This window comes from Podarcis liolepis (assembly GCF_965112155.1).
Source record: "Podarcis liolepis genome assembly, chromosome: 8".
Classification (NCBI taxonomy): Eukaryota; Metazoa; Chordata; class Lepidosauria; order Squamata; family Lacertidae; genus Podarcis; species Podarcis liolepis.
Window position 1 is genome coordinate 8,065,836 of NC_139560.1, and position 20,041 is coordinate 8,085,876.

Below are 20,041 nucleotides of genomic sequence, written 5' to 3' on the forward strand. Positions count from 1 at the left end.
AGAACTCTAGCCCAATGGTTGCCATTGATTTGATTTTGGTTTGATTTTAGAATGAATTGATTTTAGAATGCATTTCAATTGATTGATTGTGATTTTATGTGGACTGTGTTGCTGACAAGCCTTCATTTTTTTAATTGGAGGTAAAAGAGTAAGTTATGCAGGTTGAAGTGCCCCCCCCTCTCTCTCTCACACACACATACACACACACACACACACACACACACACACACATGACTTAGATTGTGTGAACCTTTTTCTTTAAAAACTAGCACTATCCTGTTGGGTACCACTGATTCATTGACTTTCTCTGCTTTGGTACCATTTCCCCCCGTTCTTTATCCGTGTGTATACATTGGTCATATGGTTGCTCCCAGCCAATAAGAGAACATGCCATAAGCATGAGGATGCCCAATGACACATCATCGACCAGATTTCGCTAATGGTGATGTCATTGGGAAAATTGAAAACCATTTAAATGGAAGGACAATATAAACGAACAAGTGAACATCTCTGTAATGCATCCTGCGAGAGGGGACAGCAAAAGGGAAGTGTTTATTTTGTGGGGTGGAGATCAAGAAAATGTGGGTAGGTTTCAGCTCAACTGCAGCTAAATTGCAATTAATTTAACAAGAAACATGATCCTGATCTGTGCTATATTTGACCTGTTCTGGCTACAGTGCCAAGTGACGGTTGTTACAGATGCTCCTCCCCTTGAAATAGCAACCACTGTTGGAAACGAACAGGTCGGCCCTATCAATACAGTCAACTGCTCCTGTCCACCTGGAGAAAAGGTATGTATTTGAATCGGAAGTGGTTTTTTCCCCTCCAAGTAAGGCTTTTATTGTAATAATCGAGATAAATATAATATTATGGCTTTATCATCGCTATTAACTCTGTACATGAGATTCTGTGCAGGTGGATTCTTCTACCAAAGGCCACCTTCCCATACTCTGGAGATGGTTTTTAGATATGGGTTGTATATTAACATTGTGCTTTGTGAGGTCTATGCCTTATGACTACTGCCCTAAATATTCTCTCCTGGAAGGAAGTTGGGCATAATAAGGAGAGCAAATTTTCTGAGAATTGAAACAGAAAGAAAGAGAGAGAAAGAGAGAAAGAGAGAAAGAGAGAAAGAGAGAAAGAGAGAAAGAAAGAAAGAAAGAAAGAAAGAAAGAAAGAAAGAAAGAAAGAATTAGTAGGAAGTAATTGCCTTTACTTTGCAAACACATCCTGGTCATCCTATATTAATTTATTCTCATGGTACTCATGTTAGGTAGACAAGTGGTCATATCAAGGGATCTCAGGATGAGGGCTACTATATTATCTAAGATAATAAAGGGGTAGTCAATCTTTTTGTGTGTGTTAAAGATTTATTGATTTTCCATTTTCAAAACAAATATCCAATATCAATACTAAACATTAGTTTTTCATCCCCCCCCCCCAATGTTGCCTTCCCTCAGCTTCCATTTCTGGTTTATTACATCAAATGATACGTTCTGCTATTTATGTACAATACTATGTTATCACAATGTTATATGCCTTGTTTTACGTAAATAAAATTGGAAATGTTTATTTAAATCCTGCCAATGAGTCCATTTTTTATGTTTCTGCAAATACATTGTAAAGGGTTCCCATTCTTTTTCAAAGTCCCTGTTGTCCTTTTCTTGAAGTTTGTCCATTAACTTTGCTAACTCTGCATAGTTCATCCATTTTTCTTGCCATTGTTCCCCAGTCTTCCAATTTTGTGCTATTAGAATTCCTGCTGTTGTTGTAGCAAACATAAATAATGTCCGTTTTTCTTTCGGCAGCTCTTGTCCTAAAATATCTAACAGAAAAGCTTCTGTTTTTTTAACAAATGTTATTTTAAACATTCTTTTCAATTCGTTGTATATCATTTCCCTTTTTAAAAAAATTAATCTTGCAATCCCACCACATATGATAAAATGTACCTTCTAGGGGTAGTCAACCTTTTTATACCTACCGCCCACTAATGCATCTTTCTTGATGGTAAAGGTTCCTTACTGCTCACCAGTGCTCGATGGAAGGAGGATTCAGCTTGTGCCGTAGAACCCACTACAGCCCACCTAGAATCCCGAAACACCCATAGTGGGTGCTAGGAACCAGGTTGACAACCCCTGATCTAAGGCAATATACTTATGTATTGCATGGTTGCTAACATGAGCAATTAAGGCTATATTAATGTGATGGAAGCAATGAGAAATTATGTTGATAAATAATATTTCTCTCTCATTTCAGGGGGAAAGAGGTCTACCTGGGTTTGAAGGTTTCAGAGGCCAAAAGGTTAGTTTTGCCTGAGGAACCAACAAGACTTTTATTTTTTATTTTAATTTATTTATTTTTAAAAAAACTTGATCAATTCAAGTCAAGTAGCTTCTGAATCCGAAACAGAATATGGGCTCTAATTGGGCTGCAATTTTATTGTGGGAAGGAAGCAGACATGTAGCTGCATTGCTGCTGCGAGTTCCTGTTTTCACAACAGTTTCCTCTTAGCTTATCAAATGCTATGGCCCTGGAAATTCTTATGCATGCACACTTCCATCACACTCACACTGCATGATGGGTTCAATGGGCCATTGGATTTTAAGCATATTGTGCTACCCGCTGCCTGGTTCATTGGCTTCCAGCAGACAACAAACCTCAGTAGCAGAATTCCACAACAATATACTCAAGATAATTTTTTGGCATGTATAATATCCAGGCCCTGGAAGCTTTCAGACATGTTGTTCTTGGCATCCATTGTCTTGAGAGACAATGGAGTGTGCCCGTGGTGGTGAGATAAAACAGCTGCAATCCTGGGCAGTGTGTATGGAAGTCCTGGGATGCACAGACAAGAAGACCCTGCTCTCTCAGCCTCGGAGTCCTGTAGTGATTTCATGCTCTTTATTGCAGCTTGTAAAACAGTGATTGAATTGCCCCCCAAATTCAGGCTTTTATATACATTAATTACACAATGAGTTCCATCTGATTGGCTGATTCTGCTTCCCTCCTGGAGCCTGATTGGTCTTTTCCTGCAGGCCAATCATTTGCTGCATTCTACGATCCTACCAGCCTAATAGGCTGATTAACTTCCTCCTGGAACCTGATTGGTCTTTTCCTGCCAGCCAATCAGTTGTTGCATTCTAGGATCCTACTTGCCTATTGTTCTAGGATTCAAGCTTAGTACATACACTGATGTAGTCCAAAGGAAAGCAGAGCAATATGTTTGGCACCAGCTTGGTTGTAGGAATTCCCAGAAGGAGACGTACAAGGCACTATCCAAACCTCTTAGGGCTTTTTCTTCTCCTGGAGATATACTGCAATGCAGTGGAGGTTTAGGATCCAAGTTTTCCTTCTCCTAGATGGGCTGCCTTCCCATGTTGTCAAGCCCCATCTGTCCTCCACTTCCTTCTATAGCATGGGCAGAAACAGATTTCTTGGCCGTTGAACTAAATATCGGCGTCGTCCGCTCAGTCTGCCAGAGACTGTCTTTGCATGCAGTGGAAAGTCCCTAACTCACCAAGAACTTGAGATCCATTGGCTTCCCTCACCTTGTTTAGCCGGCCACTTGAAGAGAGAGCTGAGTACAGGGTGGGGACCAATGGTGGATGAAATACCCCAGGTATTTCATGATGTGTCCCCCACCAGAGGTACTAGAGCCAGTGTGGTGCAGTGGTTAAGAGTGGTGGACTCGTAATCTGGTGAACCGGGTTCGCTTCCCCACTCCTCCACATGCAGCTGCTGGGTGATCTTGGGCTAGTCACACTTCTCTGAAGTCTCTCAGCCCCACTCACCTCACAGAGTGTTTGTTGTGGGGGAGGAAGGGAAAGAAGAATGTTAGCCACTTTGAGACTCCTTCAGGTAGTGATAAAGCGGGATATCAAATCCAAACTCTTCTTCTTCTTCTCTAACACTCCATACATCTCACTGGATGTCACAGAATGATAGAGAGAAAATGAAGGCTTGCTTTTCTTATAACATGAAATGCTTCTCCAACTAAAGAGTTAGGCATCCTCTTTTTGCTGGTTGGCAAAAGAAGAGGGAGAATGCACTTTTTAGAAGCAAGGTTATCCATTGGTTTAAAGCGGTATAGAGCTGCAGTTTTGTTTCCACTGTCCCCATTTCCATTTAAAGCAGCCACGGGACTGGGCCTTGCATTTCTTTGGCTCTATAAATAGAAGCTTCCCATTTTAATCAGTGACAGTTTAACCGATGAGAGTCCCCTTGCACAATGACATGAGAAATTACAGTAAGAGCCGAACCAGGGGCTGGCAGCAATAGAGCAGGGTGCATTTTAAATGGCTGTCATTTCCCCAAGTGTATGGATCCAGCGATGGCCTCTAGAAATGCTAATGTATCAGTTTAATATAAGTGAAATGGAATTCTTTATCGGGGCGCCTGGGATGGAAGCGAGCCTTTTAGAAGCTGATTATATTTAGGATGTCCCATCTCTCCTCTAAAATGGTCCAAGAGATGAATGCTGATTCCTGCTTAGCACACAGAGTGGGTTATCCGCCTACATCTCTGTTTAGCGGCATTGAGTGGTTCCTCTTGACACTGATGTAAAAAGCCTTCTTTTAAAAATTGGAAAAAAGAGACCTTCTGACATTACTTTTTCTTTTCTATGAGCAGCCTGGAATTTTTTTTAATAATAATAGAGAGACTTGCTGTGGGTGATTGGCTTTTTTGCAACCAGTTTTGCAGGTTGCAAATGGAACAGGAAGCAGAGAAATGCGCTTTTATTTTCCTGTTGCATCACATGCTTTCTTTGTTACATTGTTAAAGGGCCCACTTTGGAACCAATAATTTTATGCACGTATGCCCACACTTTTGAGTATTGCACACAACATGTTGAGGAACTGCAGCTCAGTGGTAGAGCACATGTTTTCGCACATAAAATCCAGGTTCTCTTCCTGAGATCTGCCGTTTCAAAGATTGGATAGTAGCTCTGTGAAATACCACCATTTGAGACTCTAGAAAGCTTCTGCCAGTCAGAGTAGACAGGACTGGGTTGATATACAGACTGATACTGCTCTAAGGCAGATTCTGTCTGACATCATAAGAAGATGCAAAAAAGCCCAGCCAGAGAAAGCCAAAGGCCCACCTAGTCTAGCATCACGTTCTTACAGTGAGGAGGATGAATGTATAGATGATATACTGACAAAAAGAATGGCAGCAAATTGCAGACTGAAAAAGGATGGCAGGCAATACAGACCATATTTACCTATCCGATTTCCATTCTTGTTTGCAGATGGAGACACAAACTAACACAATTTCTGAGACTTTCCCCCATTCTGATGAAATTCTCAGATGTCCCTACTAGTTGGTCTAATAAAAGTCAGGGGTGGGGATCCTTGCATCTTGTACTCTTGGGCTTACACTTGTTCTTTTTTTGTCAAGGGAGAAATTGGACCAACTGGACTTCCTGGCCCAAAGGGAGAAAGAGGAGAACCAGTAAGAACATTGATCAGAGCTCAGACATTCTGGATTGTTTCCTTCCCTGTTCTAACATTACCATGTGCTAAAGCGTGTTCTCCAATAAATGAGAGCACATGTTGCGGTGTGGGCCACCAGGCCAGGCCTCTTGTTGCCAGGCAGGTTAATAGTTGTTGCCTGGCATCATGATTGGTTAACCGGGTTGCTGGGGCAAATTGTATGTTGCAAATTGGGTGGGTGGGACCATAGTCTTTAAATATTGGTGCACTCTGGTTTCTTTTTCTCTTTGCAGAGTGCATCGGATCACCCTCCCGCCCGCCCTCTTTCCGGTTGACCTTGCTTTGCCTGTCATGGGGTCGTCTGCTTTGGAGCAGGGGCCTAGTAGGAATTTTGCCATTTGGTGATTGGCTGTGCCATTTGGTTTTTGCCTACTACTCAGCAATTCGTCACAACTTGTAAGGTTGCGGTTAGGCATTGGTTATAATATGCTGGTGGTGGAGGGGTCAGGCTGGGCCTGCCCCTCCTATTGCGCTGAAGGGAATTCCGTTAAAGGAATCCTGGGGCTTGTCATGATTTCGTCCAATCCCTGTTATGGGACCAGGGCCGCCCAATCCCTGTTATGGGAATCCTTGTTATAGGACCGGGCAGGCAAGCTTTCGGGGAGCTGCTTGGGTGAGCGGCGTGGGTCCGACGCTTAGCTCAAATGACCCCCAGGTTTGACTTTCTCTTCTACTGGCTACCGATCGGACCTCGGGATGTCAGTTCTGTCCCAGGCGGGGGGACAGATAGTCATAACCAATGTCTAAACAACCACTCACTGATTTTGTATTTTACTAAAGTTGTGGCCAAAATAGTGCCCAAAAACCAAAAACTAAAATCACGTGTTATGTGTGAAGTTATTTGAGGGGTGGCCTGGGGACCTACACACGCAACAACAATAGGCATGTAATACTAAACTAGGGATCACAAATAACACCTGGTTGACTTACTTGTAACTGGATTCTGGACCCAGGACTTAAAGTTTTATCTATGAATTATAGATGCAGGATTCTGAAGAGCTATCCAACAATAAAAAAAGAGGAACCAAAGTAGGCAAGGTTTGAAAATGACTGCATGCACTTGAAATAATTGTTCTGCAGTTCAACCACTGCTATGCGGCAGTAACTTTGCTTTCAAATCTCATCTACTGGATTCTTAATTTATACCTCCAGTGAAAGAAATCCCATGCTGTGACTTCTAGGGTCACTCAGCTACTGAGTCCCACCATGTTCCATCAAGGACTGCTTCTTCTATACCTTCCTTTACCATTGGGCTACTCATGTTTGAGATCAACTGACATTATCATTGCTTTTCTCTTAGCTGCTCTCAGAACATCCATTGGTAGTGATAGCTCACTGTGAGATTTGTGAGAATTCTTGTGCTATAGTTATTGTGTTAACTGTAGATTTATTCTCTCCATTTAGGGTGGAGGAGGAGACGGCTGGGCACAGAAAGGAGAAAAGGTATGGTCATACTCAAAGCTGGGTAAACTCTGAAAATATTAACTATTATTATTATTATTATTATTATTATTATTATTATTATTATTATTATTATTATATCACCCCCTTTCTCCAAGGAGCATCCATGGTGCTCCTAGTCTCATTTTCTCTCCACAACAATCTTATGAGCACCAGAATTTTTGACAGTAAATATGATTTTATGTTAGATTTCTCCCATGTGTGTATGAAATTTTACCTAATTCACACATTTTTGCAAATGATTTCCCCTAATGCAATGCATTGTTGTTATTTGTCATTTTCACGAATAGGCATTTGTATGCCCATGTTCCCTTAATATATATACTTTTGTCCTTCTCTCTCTCTCTCTCTCTCTCTCTGTGTGTGTGTGTGTGTGTGTGGTTGGAGAACTGTGTCACAAAATTCAGAGAAGCATAAATTTTGACTGATAGCTGGCATTCAAGCTTGTGTGTTGCTTACTGGGTAACTTCATTTCAAAAGCAAACAAAATAGAATTTCTACTCCATCCCTAATTGGGTCCCTTCATATTGAAATTAACCTAGATTGAACCCTTGAGGCCTGCCTACCGTGGCACTAGGTGTAAACTGTCTTGTTTTGGAGGAAGCCTGGGTGGTAGTACAAGAGTTTCTTAGGCACCTATTGGGATCAGCTGGGAGGTTTGAAAGTCCTCTGTGTGGGCAGAGTTCCCTTATTTCTCCTGATTAGTTTAAACACACACAGTATTTCAAACCCTGGGCTGTTAACCAGATTACATCAAAAACTGGCAAAGACTAAGTACTGTATGAGGTTTTGTCCGCTGCATCTGTACAAAATAGCATCAAATGGGCACCAAAGAGGGTGAAGGCAACAATTGATCTGATTTACGAGCATCCAGATGTGTCGTTTTAGTCCTTTTGCATCTAGAAAGTTCCTGGGACAGCTCTCCATCACCCAAGGGAGCACTTCAGAAGATCTGCAGCTGCTGGCCACATCTTGCCAACATCTGTCTGAGAGGTTTGGCATCAGCACACATGTGTGCTTGTGCCAAGCACAGCTATTGTTTTATTTTTGCTTAGAAAAAGAACTGAGCGCCTCGTCAAAATGCAAAAGGGATTTTGGATCTGGGGAGCGTTCAGCTGCAGCTGTATTACAGACTTGCTCTCACGCTCTCTCTGGCTGAATTGCCACCTAATGCTATTGACCTGTTCTTTGGTTCTGACATCAGGTGTGGGTGTTTTTATTTATTTATTGCTTTGGGAAAAAAGGCTTTCTTTGACATTCTAGAGATACACAAAAGGCCCCAAGAAAAGTTGCTGGTGTTGAAGGAACACTCTGTTCTTCCCTTGAAATTCCTTTGAAGTTTCTTTGAAGTAGCAGATAAGGTTGCTGAGAAAATCAACCAGCCCACCAAAACCCTAGCTACCTGATGCAGCAAAAGATGTTTCTTGAGCTTTGGACTTCAGGGATATGCTGTTTGTTCCCTTCCAAATACAGAGGACAGATAGCTTCTTCCTCTCAATATCACCCCTTCCTTCACTGTTTGGATTGTGTCTTTTGTCAGCTCTGAAGAAGGTTCTGGATTATAGGACTTCTTTCTGAACCTAGACCCAAAAGGAGCTGCACCATCCAGGCTTCTTCTTAGCCTGACGGCAGCATGAGGATGCTCAGAACATTTCAACCTTTGAAAATAAACTAGAATGCATCTATCAGAATTTGCAGCATAATTTAAAACATAGTTCTTGGCTCATTTTTTTTTAAATAAGAAATGTATCTAAAATGGTGTCTTTGGAGAAAAAAAATGGAAAGATTATTTTAAGAGACAATATATTCAACACTGCATTGAAGTATATATTTAAATGGATAGTTGTTGTTGTTGTTTAGTCATTTAGTCGTGTCCGACTCTTAATGACCCCATGAACCAGAGCATGCCAGGCACTCCTGTCTTCCATTGCCTCCCACAGTTTGGTCAAACTCATGCTGGTAGCTTCGAGAACACTGTCCAACCATCTCGTCCTCTGTCGTCCCCTTCTCCTTGTGCCTTCCATCTTTCCCAACATCAGGGTCTTTTCCAAGGAGTCTTCTCTTCTCATGAGGTGGCCAAAGTATTGGAGCCTCAGCTTCAGGATCTGTTCTTCCAGTGAGCACTCAGGGCTGATTTCCTTAAGAATGGATAAGTTTGATCTTCAGTATCCATAGAACTCTCAAGCATCTCCTCCAGCACCATAATTCAAAATAAATGTATATTCCATGTATATATTTACAGAGTCATGTGAACATGCAATGGGATAGGTTTATGAATAATCATGTGGCAGGACAGAGTCGCAAACAAAGTTGTGCTCTCCCAGCCCACATTCCCAGCAAACTCCTGTCTCAGTGACAAGTATGCTGGTTGGTCATGTCCACAGAATGGAAGATGGCAGGATCCCCAAGGATGTGCTCTATAGGGGGCTGGCTTCAGGATCAGGCCCATTGGCAGACCAACTCTGTGTTACAAGGTAAAGGTAAAGGGACCCCTGACCATTAGGTCCAGTCATGGCCGACTCTGAGGTAGCGGCGCTCATCTTGCTTTACTGGCCGAGGGAGCCGGCGAACAGCTTCCGGGTCATGTGGCCAGCATGACTAAGTCGCTTCTGGCGAACCTGAGCAGCGCACAGAAACGCTGTTTACCTTCCCACCAGAGTGGTACCTATTTATCTACTTGCACTTTAACGTGCTTTCGAACTGCTAGGTGGCAGGAGCAAGGACTGAGCAACAGGAGCTCACCCTGTTGCGGGGATTTGAACTGCCGACCTTCTGATCGGCAAGCCCTAGGCTCTGTGGTTTAACGTACAGCGCCACCTGCATCATGTCCTCAGATGTGACATAGAGGCTGGCAACATCAACCTCCCCCCATGTTGGAATTGCTTGCAGATGACCACAGTGCTTGGAGACAGGCAGTCAAATCGTGCAGCCACAGCAGTGAGCAAAGAAGGAATGGCTGTGGGGAAGAGCACAGAATGAAACAACACAATGTTACATCTTCAGCAGCACAACCAGATGCCTTCATCTGCCCCAGCTGCAACAAAACATGTCTCTCCCATATCGGTCTCTACAGCCACAGCGAATGTTGCAGCCTTCCAAGAGTTCACTCCTGAAAGGCACACTCCTCTATTGTCTCCCGAGACAGATGGAAGCCAGCAAAGATCTGCTCATTGCTTGGCGCGGTAGCACTTGTAGCATAACAACAGAAAAGGTTCTCACCTTGGAAATAGTTCTGAAAGTAGCACTGCCCTCTGAAACCTTTGGTGTTTTCACCTTTGGTGTTTGGATAGCTACTACCATCAGCCTGGTAACAAAGGGGACCCAGGAAGTTATGATGGCTGATGTTTGAAAAGGAAACGCTTTGCTTCTCTGCCATCACTGTTTACACTAGGAGTGGGCAACCATGTGGATGGATCCCTGAAAATTGACCAACAACATCTGGAGGAGAACCATCTTGGCTAACCCTGGCTTAAAATGACAGCAGCAATAACACGATTGTTTGAGAAGAGGGGAAGCGAGGTCCCATCTCTCTGTGTCATCTTTATGAATGATTATCATAGGCTTCTCCATGAATATATGACAGCGAATTTCTGGAATTTGTTGAATAATTGACTTCTTAGAGTCAAATGTGTGGGTGTCCAGATATATCCCCTTCTGCTGCTCCCCTATCCCCTCATCCAGCAAATTAAAACAGTGGGGGCACACGTATTTCAGTTCTGTTCCATTTTATCTGTTTTAGCCATAGGCCATAACAGAGTTCGAGATACAAATTAGGGCCATCAATTTCAAGCATGGCAAGAATTAACATGTCAGAAATCATGGAGCTACAACAATAGTAAAACATCAGAAATCCAATTTGCAATCTACAACGTGCACGTCATAAAATATCCTGGGCTGCCGTAGAAAAATTAGCTACATTATCCCTTATTACTATTGGCAAGTAAGTTGTTATTTCATCTTTGCAATACGCTTTTGCCTAGCATCTTCAGAAATGGGGCAGTGAGATATATAATGAGGATTTTCTTCTATTGTTTCTGTTGTATCCTCTTTTTAGATGCAATGGAGAGAGAGATAGAGAGAGAGAGAGAGAGCATATTGTGATAGCATATATTAAGTTAATGAATCTGTGGTATTCTAAAACAGGTGGAGGCTTTCACTGGAGGAAAAATGTGGAAATAATGGATAAATATGTTTTGAACCCGTGATTAAATTAGGACCAATCTCCTTTCATTATATTTCTGGGACCTGCCCAAATATGGAGGGCTTTTTGAGGCAATCGTTCTCCTCAACACATCATCAAGGCAAGCAACAGACTTTAGGGCCCTTCAGCTCAAATCAGCTCATGTGACCATGGGAAGAATTCTGCTTGGACAGGCCCAAGGCCCATTTCATCCAATATCCATATACCATCACAGAGCTGCAGTCCCCAGAGTTCCCTCTGAAGAGGGACTGTTTGATATATTACTCTGGGAATGATAGATCTGCGAGTGGAATTGAGAAGTCTTCTAACAACCCTCAGTGCCCTTAACAAACTACAGCTCCCAGCATTCTATGAGGGAAGCCATGACAGTTGAGACGTCATCTTGCCAACAAAGGTCCGTATAGTAAAAGCTATGGTTTTCCCAGTAGTGATGTATGGAAGTGAGAGCTGGACCATAAAGAAGGCTGATCGCAGAATAACTGATGCTTTTGAATTATGGTGCTGGAGGAGACTTTTGAGAGTCCCATGGACTGCAAGAAGATCAAACCTCTCCATTCTTAAGGAAATCAGCCCTGAGTGCTCACTGGAAGGACAGATTGTGAAGCTGAGGCTCTAAGACTCTGGCCACCTCATGAGAAGAGAAGACTCCCTGGAAAAGACCCTGATGCTGGGAAAGATGGAGGGCACAAGGAGAAGGGGACGGCAGAGGATGAGATGGTTGCATAGTGTTCGCGAAGCTACCAGCACGAGTTTGACCAAACTGTGGGAGGCAGTGGAAGACAGAAGTGCCTGGCGTGCTCTGGTCCAGGGGGTCACGAAGAGTCGGACATGACTAAACGACTAAACAACAACAACAACATCACGACAGTTTAAACTGGTGTCGTAGTACTAATGGATGGTGTGAATGTGGCATGTGTTGCAATGGCCAGGTTGGATGTATTTGACAGTACTTGCATTTCATCTTTTTCTGAGCCAATCATGGATCTCTATCTCCCACACCTTCCATCTTTAGACCAGGGAGTTGTGTACAGGTGAATTCCTGTGTCACGACATTGCAATAAGAAAACTCTGCCCTCTCTAGCAAGTCTTCAAGTTTTCAGAAGAACTCACATACTCAGAAGTCACAGTTTCATACTTAGATAAAAGAAATGAGCTTTGTTTGATTTTTTTGAAAAAAAAATTGCTGTAATTACAGGGTTTTAGTTTTAGTTTTATTCACTGGCTTCTGTGACCCAGAATAATGAGCACATAATTGTTTCAAGACCGCATAATTGTGCATCTCAGCAGCCGAACTCTCAGCACCGCAGGAATCGCAGGGCTTGCTCGCCTGCCGTTTTATTTTGCTTTGCATCACTTTGGAGAACAGCGCAGCTGTCTCTATTTCTGCTTTACTGCTTCGCCGGTAAGGATGAAAATCCTTTCTGGGGCTGCACTGACACCTGCTGGCTGCTTTGGCTCTGTGGAAATCTTTTTCGTATGGACCTTTCAAGCGATTATCTGGGTGGTTTGAAATTTTGTCTAAAGTTCAGGTACATGAATCAATTTGGGAAGAACTTCCTTTTCTTTTAAGGAACTGGACCTAATCTGGAGCGAGGGTCTGGCCATGAATCTCCAATATTACTAAAGAGGCGGAATGGTGAGGGTAATAAATTTAGATTCATCATTGTTCCTCCTCTATCTAGCAGCTGGACAGGGAAGGATGATTTCTAACTCAGAAGTGAGCTTTCTTCTTTTTTCTCTTTTCTGGTCTTTTTCCTTCTATCCTCCAGGGTTTGATGTGAGGATTTGGAAGGGGAGATAGTAAATACCATCAAGTGAAAAGGGATTCTAAGTGTAAATCTGCAGCAGTTCACAGCTCCTGTTGATGCTCAGGTCCATTGGAAATCCTAGTTTTTTATACACAGAATTTATAGCACAGAGAAAAAGAGTGCGCTCTGGGAAGCACATAGAAAAGGAAACAAATATTCCATGAGGACCTTTTCTTTAACAAATCACAAACTGAATTGGAAATGTGGAGAACTGGACTGAAGACTGGGGAAATAAGAAACTGAGAGAATCAAAAAAGGGAAGAACCTGTTTTATTCCCCCCCCCCATCACAGTTCCTCAGAGTCCTTGTTGTTCATCAGGACTCATTCCAGAATACCCCCAGGCTTCCAAAGCAGAATCTTGGGCAGCAAAGGGAGGGATCTGGGATGGAAGACAACCCAGGAATATCTAAAAAGCAATGGAAAAGGAATGCAGATAAAAGCTGCCCGAACTGTGAGAAGCTGGAAAATAATTTTGATGACAACAAGCACACAACTCTTGTTGAGTGAGGAGCATTTTGAGAAGCAATGAGGCAGGCGACAAAGACAGGAGGGTTTATCAGATCTTCAGAAGGCCCTTATCGAAATTGGAGGAAGTGAAGAGAGAGGTTTTCTTCCCGTCTTTTCATACTAGAACCCAGAACCCAATAAAGTCAAAGGATGAGAGATTCAGGAGAGACAAAAATAAAGTATTTTTTTCATGGAGCACATAGTTAAACTATGGAATTACAGTGGTACCTCAGGTTACATACGCTTCAGGTTACATACACTTCAGGTTACATACGCTTCAGGTTACAGACTCCGCTAACCCAGAAACAGTGCTTCAGGTTAAGAACTTTGCTTCAGGATTAGAACAGAAATTGTGCTCCGGCGGCGTGGCAGCAGCAGGAGGCCCCAGGTTAAGTACAGACCTCCAGAACGAATTAAGTACTTAACCTGAGGTACCACTGTATTTCCTTCAAGATGGCCCGTGCCTTGGGGATATTAATGGAGGATAAAGCTATTGATAACTGCTAGCAATGAATGCCATGTACTGTATTTTAATATTTTGTTGGAAGCCACCCAGAGTGGCTGGGGAAGCCCAGCAAGATGGGTGGGGTATAAATAATAAATTATTATTATTATTGTTGTTGTTGTTGTTGTTGTTGTTGTTGTTGTTGTGACAGATCATTGGTCCATCTGACTGACAGTGGCTGTCTAGAGTTTCAGACAGGAGCTTTTCCCTGCCCTACTCAGAGAGGCCCAGGATTAAATTTGGGACCTTTTGCAAACAAAGCAGATGTTTCACTACAGAGCTACAGCTCTTCAGCTACAGCTCAGAGGGCTGCCTTCTAGTTCTCCTTTAAAATGTTAAAAAGCTGAGCCCCTGCCAGCTGCAGGTGACTCAGTTGCTTAGGTTTTTGAAAACATAACTGAGAATGCCCTTGGGAGAAGGAAGGTGGCTCTTCTCATGAGCCTAAGGGGCAGCCATTTCAGTGCTTCGTGTACAAACACTGGACCACACAGGGAGAAAATACACGGAAGCACTGGCAGAAGAGAACAAGAAAATGGTAGCTGTGCTATGCACTGGGACCCTGACTGCATATCGATCTGAAAAAAGCACATGCCATCCTAATAGATAACACTTTATTTTTTAGTTGTTGTTGTTTAGTTGTTTAGTTGTGTCCGACTCTTCGTGACCCCATGGACCAGAGCACGCCAGGCCCTCCTGTCTTCCACTGCCTCCCGCAGTTTGGTCAGACTCATGTTTGTAGATTCGAGAACACTGTCCAACCATCTCGTCCTCTGTTGTCCCCTTCTTCTTGTGCCCTCAATCTTTCCCAACATCAGGGTCTTTTCCAGGGAGTCTTCTCTTCTCATGAGGTGGCCAAAGTCTTGGAGCCTCAGCTTCACGATCTGTCCTTCCAGTGAGCACTCAGGGCTGATTTTCTTAAGAATGGATGTGTTTGATCTTCTTGCAGTCCATGGGACTCTCAAGAGTCTTCTCCAGCACCATAATTCATAAGAATACATATACACCCTACAGTTATTAATACTCTGTAAACTTGTGTATCAGCATGAATCCCAGGGTCATAAGAATTGTTCTTCTCTTTAACAATCTCTGTTTTCTATTTATCTCATTTTCTTCTACTGATTGGCCTCGCATGGAAGCTTGTATGGCATCAGTATTGCCTAATTGTTTAAATTAGAATGAAATGCAGTTGGTAAGCTGGACTCTCCTCCTCCCATATTTTTGACAAATGTTCCAAGGCCAACAATTTGTTGTGAAGAATCACTTCACCCCTGGTAGAAAGTCAACTCCCTCTTTGGCGCTGCCTTTGCCAAGATACTAATAGCATTTTAATCTAATTAACCTAATAGGTTTCTGCACCTGGGTTTTCAAGAGGGCAATGATTTGTGCAGCTCCCGTGTAGCAGCTTTGAACATTCATCATAACTGTTTATTGCAGCGGTATCAACAAATTGTTGTTGAGTGCATAGTGCATTTGCAAACAGGAATGCAATTAATGTAGGAGAGAGAGAGAGAGACATGAATTGGCTCTTTCATGAACTTGAAATCTGCAGGAAACTTTGGGATCAGTTATAAGTTAATGACTCTAATGGGTGCCATTGTTTTACTATGAAACATTTGGCCTAATCCATAAATAGTAACCAATGGACCTGATCTGTATTTACTAGGAGAAGGTGAATAACTTTAAGCATACCTTCCAATAATTCTCAGATAAAAATAAAGTTGTTTATTAGATGTAATGTTAATGAAATGAATGCTATTAATGTGCAATATTTTTGCAAAGCAGATAGTTTCAGCCTCTAGACCAGACATGGCCAAACTTTGCCCTCTAGCTGTTTTGGGACTACAATTCCCATCATCCCTAGGTAACAGGACCAGTGATCAGGGATGATGGGAACTGTAGTTCCAAAACAGCTGGAGGGCAAAGTTTGGCCATGCCTTCTCTAGACCATGGATGATTCCAACCAAAACGACATCTCTGAAGCTGCTACCTGCATTTAAGAATGCAAGAAAGCAGCAATTTCTGCTCCAACCTACATCCCTCACAATCAGCACTGTTTCCATTCTGCTGCAGTTTGCTTTCCACCAAATACTACATTATTTGTCTCAGTATCTGCTATATATTGTAGTTAGTGCAATTTATTTATTTAAATGAAAAGGAGACTTCAAAACAATGTAATCAACCAAGTCTTGTTTGGGGAAGTGAAAACATCAACATTGTGAAGGAATAAAGTCTGTTCGGGTTTCCTTGCGACAGCTATTTATATATCCAAAACCTTGTACATTAATTGCATTCATGCAATTAACATCATGTACAGTTTTGGCTTCTTGTTAAGGATTGCTGCCATAGCCCCTTTACACAGTCACACATTATAGAGGGCTCTGGTCCTTACCTGCAATATACTGTAATTATTCTGCAGCTAGTATGCCAAATTTGGCTTTTGTGGTTCAATATAGCCTAGAAACCTGCAATTAACCTCCAGTAGGCTATCAACAGTTCCAAATATATCCTCAAGAGCTGTCATGTATGAAATGTGCACAGCTTGGGAGTCATTTTGGACTCACAGCTGTCCACGGAGGCAAGGGTCAATTCTGTGTCCAGGGCAGCTGTTTACCAGCTCCATCTGGTACGCAGGCTGAGACCCTACCTGCCCGTGGACTGTCTCGCCAGAGTGGTGCATGCTCTAGTTCTCTCTCGCTTAGACTACTGCAACGCGCTCTACGTGGGGATACCTTTGAAGGTGACCCGGAAACTACAACTAAGCCAAAATGCAGCAGCTAGACTGGTGACTGACTGGGAGCGGCTGCGAAGACCACACAACACTGGTCTTGAAAGATCTACATTGGCTCCCAGTACGTTTCTGAGCACAATGCAAAGTGTTGGTGCTGACCTTTAAAGCCCTATATGGCCTCGATCCAGTATACCTGAAGGAGCATCTCCACCCCCATCATTCTGCCCGGACGCTGAGGTCCAGTGCTGAGGGCCTTCTGGTGGTTCCCTTGCTGCGAGAAGCCAAGTTACAGGGAACCAGGCAGAGGGCCTTCTCAGCGGTGGCACTCACCTCATGGAACGTTTTCCCACCAGATTTCAGAGAAAAACAATTGTCAGACCTTTAGAAGTCATCTGAAGGCAGCCCTGTTTAGGGAAGCTTTTAATGTTTAACAGACCAGTGTATTTTAATATTTTGTTGGAAGCCGCCCAGAGTGGCTGGATGTACGTGGTATAATAATAATAATAACAACAATTATTATCATTATTATTAATGACCAACTGTGCATAAGTGTGTAAGAAAACCCCTCCTGGATCAGACCCAAATGCCCATCTAGTCCTGTTCTCACAGTGGCCAACTGCATGCCAATGGAAAGCCCATTAACAATGGTGCTACATGGTGACTTATTGTAGGTGTTCAAGCATTGACTTTTGAGATGATGCAGTCACAGTCCACTCTGAGATTTAACTTCTAGAGCAGCTGAGCTCTGAATACACATTAATAACATGTTTAAAACAAATTTATTTGTTTTTTTTAAAAAAAACAAAACAAATACAAACTCAATTGCCATTAAAAATGCTTATACGGCAGTACAGCTAATGGTGATTGTTTTATCCATTGTATCTAGACATACGCTTAGGTATTTGACATTCAAACATATTACTTAACGCAACCTCTCCACTGAGACTATTCAGTGGTTGGTATATGGAGGTCTTGGTTTTGGTCATTAACATAGTTAAAGAAGACAAACTTAAGAGGGCAAAAGAGAGAGGGGACAAATAGAGGGGGGGAACGTTTGGGGAAATATTGGAACACAATGCTTTAATAACTTGTGACCCATTGGGTTGAGCATAACCTGCTCCTTGTGTATTGTGACTCCATATTTGTGGGCCCCGCACAGCAAAGCAAGAAATTTATCTTGACTCTTGTGACCCTCAGTATATTGAGAGTATATTGGTTGAGCTTGATGGTCCAGAAGTTGTGAACACCTGGCATAGGTAAGGTATGGAATTCATTCACATGTGATGCACTGATGGCCGCCAAATTAGAAGGCATTAAAAGAGCATTGGACACATTTATAGAAGGTAAAGCCATCAATGGCTATTAAACACAATGGCTAAGTTCTATCTCCATTGCTGAACTCAGGATGCCTTTGAATATTGGTTGCTGTAAATCATGTGGGGAGAGTGTTCAGATTCAGCTTTTGGGCTTCCCATTGGCATCTCTTTGGTCACATTGAGAATCGGATGCTGGAATAGCTGGGCCCCTGGTCTGATCAAGCAGAGTTCTACCTATGATTTCAGTATGGCTGGTGTATTGCCACACAGTAGAGACCTATTTCTGCACTGGAATGAACTTTTCTTCCTCATGTGAACAGGAGGGTAGCTTAGGTCGTCAGGTGATTCTGTGCAGAGGGAAGAATGTGAATGATTCAGGTTAGAGTGCAACGTCTTCTGTCCTCCTAGGTCAAACAGATAATTTAGTAGAATGCCTCTTCAAATGCTCTGCCAAGGAAAACGGGGTAGGCTACAATTTTCTTCTCAGCCAGGGGACAAAGTGAAGAGGAACAGAAGCTACTCCAGAAGTGAATGGCTTCAAGCAACAGTTGACGTGGGAGAAAGCTACTGATGTTTTGCAAAAGGATAGGTCTTGCACCTTGATTTCGAGTGGAGAGACAGTATTGAAGGGAGAAGATTAACAGGTGCAATGACTTCTTCTATCATGCTGCTCGGAGCCCCTGCCAAAACTCTCACTTTGGCTCAGCTCTGAAAGGCCCAAGAGACTTTCCCTGATGCTGAAGCTGGCAACCATAAGCGAGAGCAATTACCTTCCTGTAGCCTTTAATGGCCTCAATAACAAAGCTGTGTTATCTGAGAACTCCTGGGAGGTCTCCTTTGCCAGAGTGCTCTGTCACTCAGTAACTGACTCTTCCTTCGTTCCCAAGACATCCTGTGCTTTTCATGCTTCTCTTAAAGGATGAAATCACCTATGTGGACCACATAATGGGTTTGTTACAGAGTGGCGGACTTGACACTATTTATGTAATTAGCAGTTGTGAGAATGACTTTCTTTTTAAAGTAAATAGTGTGAGGGTCTTCATGCAAATTGGGATCCTGGTAGTCGGGGTAGGTTCATCAGAAAGGGATGTGAGAGAAATGCTCTTGGTCTGAATGCTCTTGGTTCACGGTATCCTCTTTGGTTCATAAGTGCAAAATTCGGTATACAGCATAAAATTCACTACCCGGAGGTTTGCAGCTTTCCTTCCACAATGCTATCCCAATTTGTAGATTCCAAGCTTTAAAACAGTCCACTCCAAACACTGCTTGTGGGTTTCAACTAGCTCATCCCTTCAGTGAATTTTAGGATTGTGTTTTACTTTTATTATGAAGCCTTTTTAACCCACTGCATTTTATCATTCTAGGGTGACAGAGGAGCCCAAGGATTACCTGGGCTGATGGGCGAAAGAGGAGAAAAGGTAACAATCTATTCAAAACAGGGAGAGAATGAAATATCTGCCAGGAATTTCCAGCTACACAAGTGGTGGACTGATACATGTGAACTAATAAAAGTTGGACTTTGTGAAGGACTTTTCCTAAAGATCTTCCGCTGTTCAGCTTAATGGTCAGCCACACAGATTTTAGCAGCACAACAATCCCTAAAACACCACAAATAACATGGCACAAAGCACAATGCAAAGCAACAACAGTGAATCCTAGTACACATCATCAACTTGGCATCTATCCCTTGAACCTCCAGGAGACCTTTCCAGACTTTCTGCACCTGGGCAATGAATCTGGCCCCTACAAATGTAATGGAAATTAAACCCTGAATTTTATCATTCTTATTGACTCCCCTGACCTAAGTTAACAGCTTTCCAAGCAGTTTCTTGCTTGGCAAATTACAGATGGTCCAATGCAGTACAAAGTGACAAAAGAACTTAAGTTTCAGCCATGCCCCCATAAATAAATTTTGCAGTAATCATTGCATTGCCCTTCTGCAAATTCAGAGGACGTATTTTGAAGCTTCTAGCACTGAACATGTCATAAAGAAAAATGACCTTTCCACTCCACTCAAACATA

The 20,041-nt window shown here is 42.7% G+C and overlaps 1 protein-coding gene across 1 annotated transcript in view; it reads left to right on the forward strand.

The window, feature by feature from the left end:
* Window positions 1-20,041, forward strand: part of COL22A1 (collagen type XXII alpha 1 chain) — a 185,145-nt gene that overhangs the window by 77,806 nt on the left and 87,298 nt on the right. Inside the window, exons 9-13 of the mRNA XM_083516504.1 lie at window positions 678-791; window positions 2,257-2,301; window positions 5,398-5,451; window positions 6,897-6,935; window positions 19,384-19,437. Of these exons, the coding sequence (XP_083372630.1) occupies window positions 678-791; window positions 2,257-2,301; window positions 5,398-5,451; window positions 6,897-6,935; window positions 19,384-19,437 (306 nt within the window). The remainder of the gene's footprint in view (window positions 1-677; window positions 792-2,256; window positions 2,302-5,397; window positions 5,452-6,896; window positions 6,936-19,383; window positions 19,438-20,041) is intronic.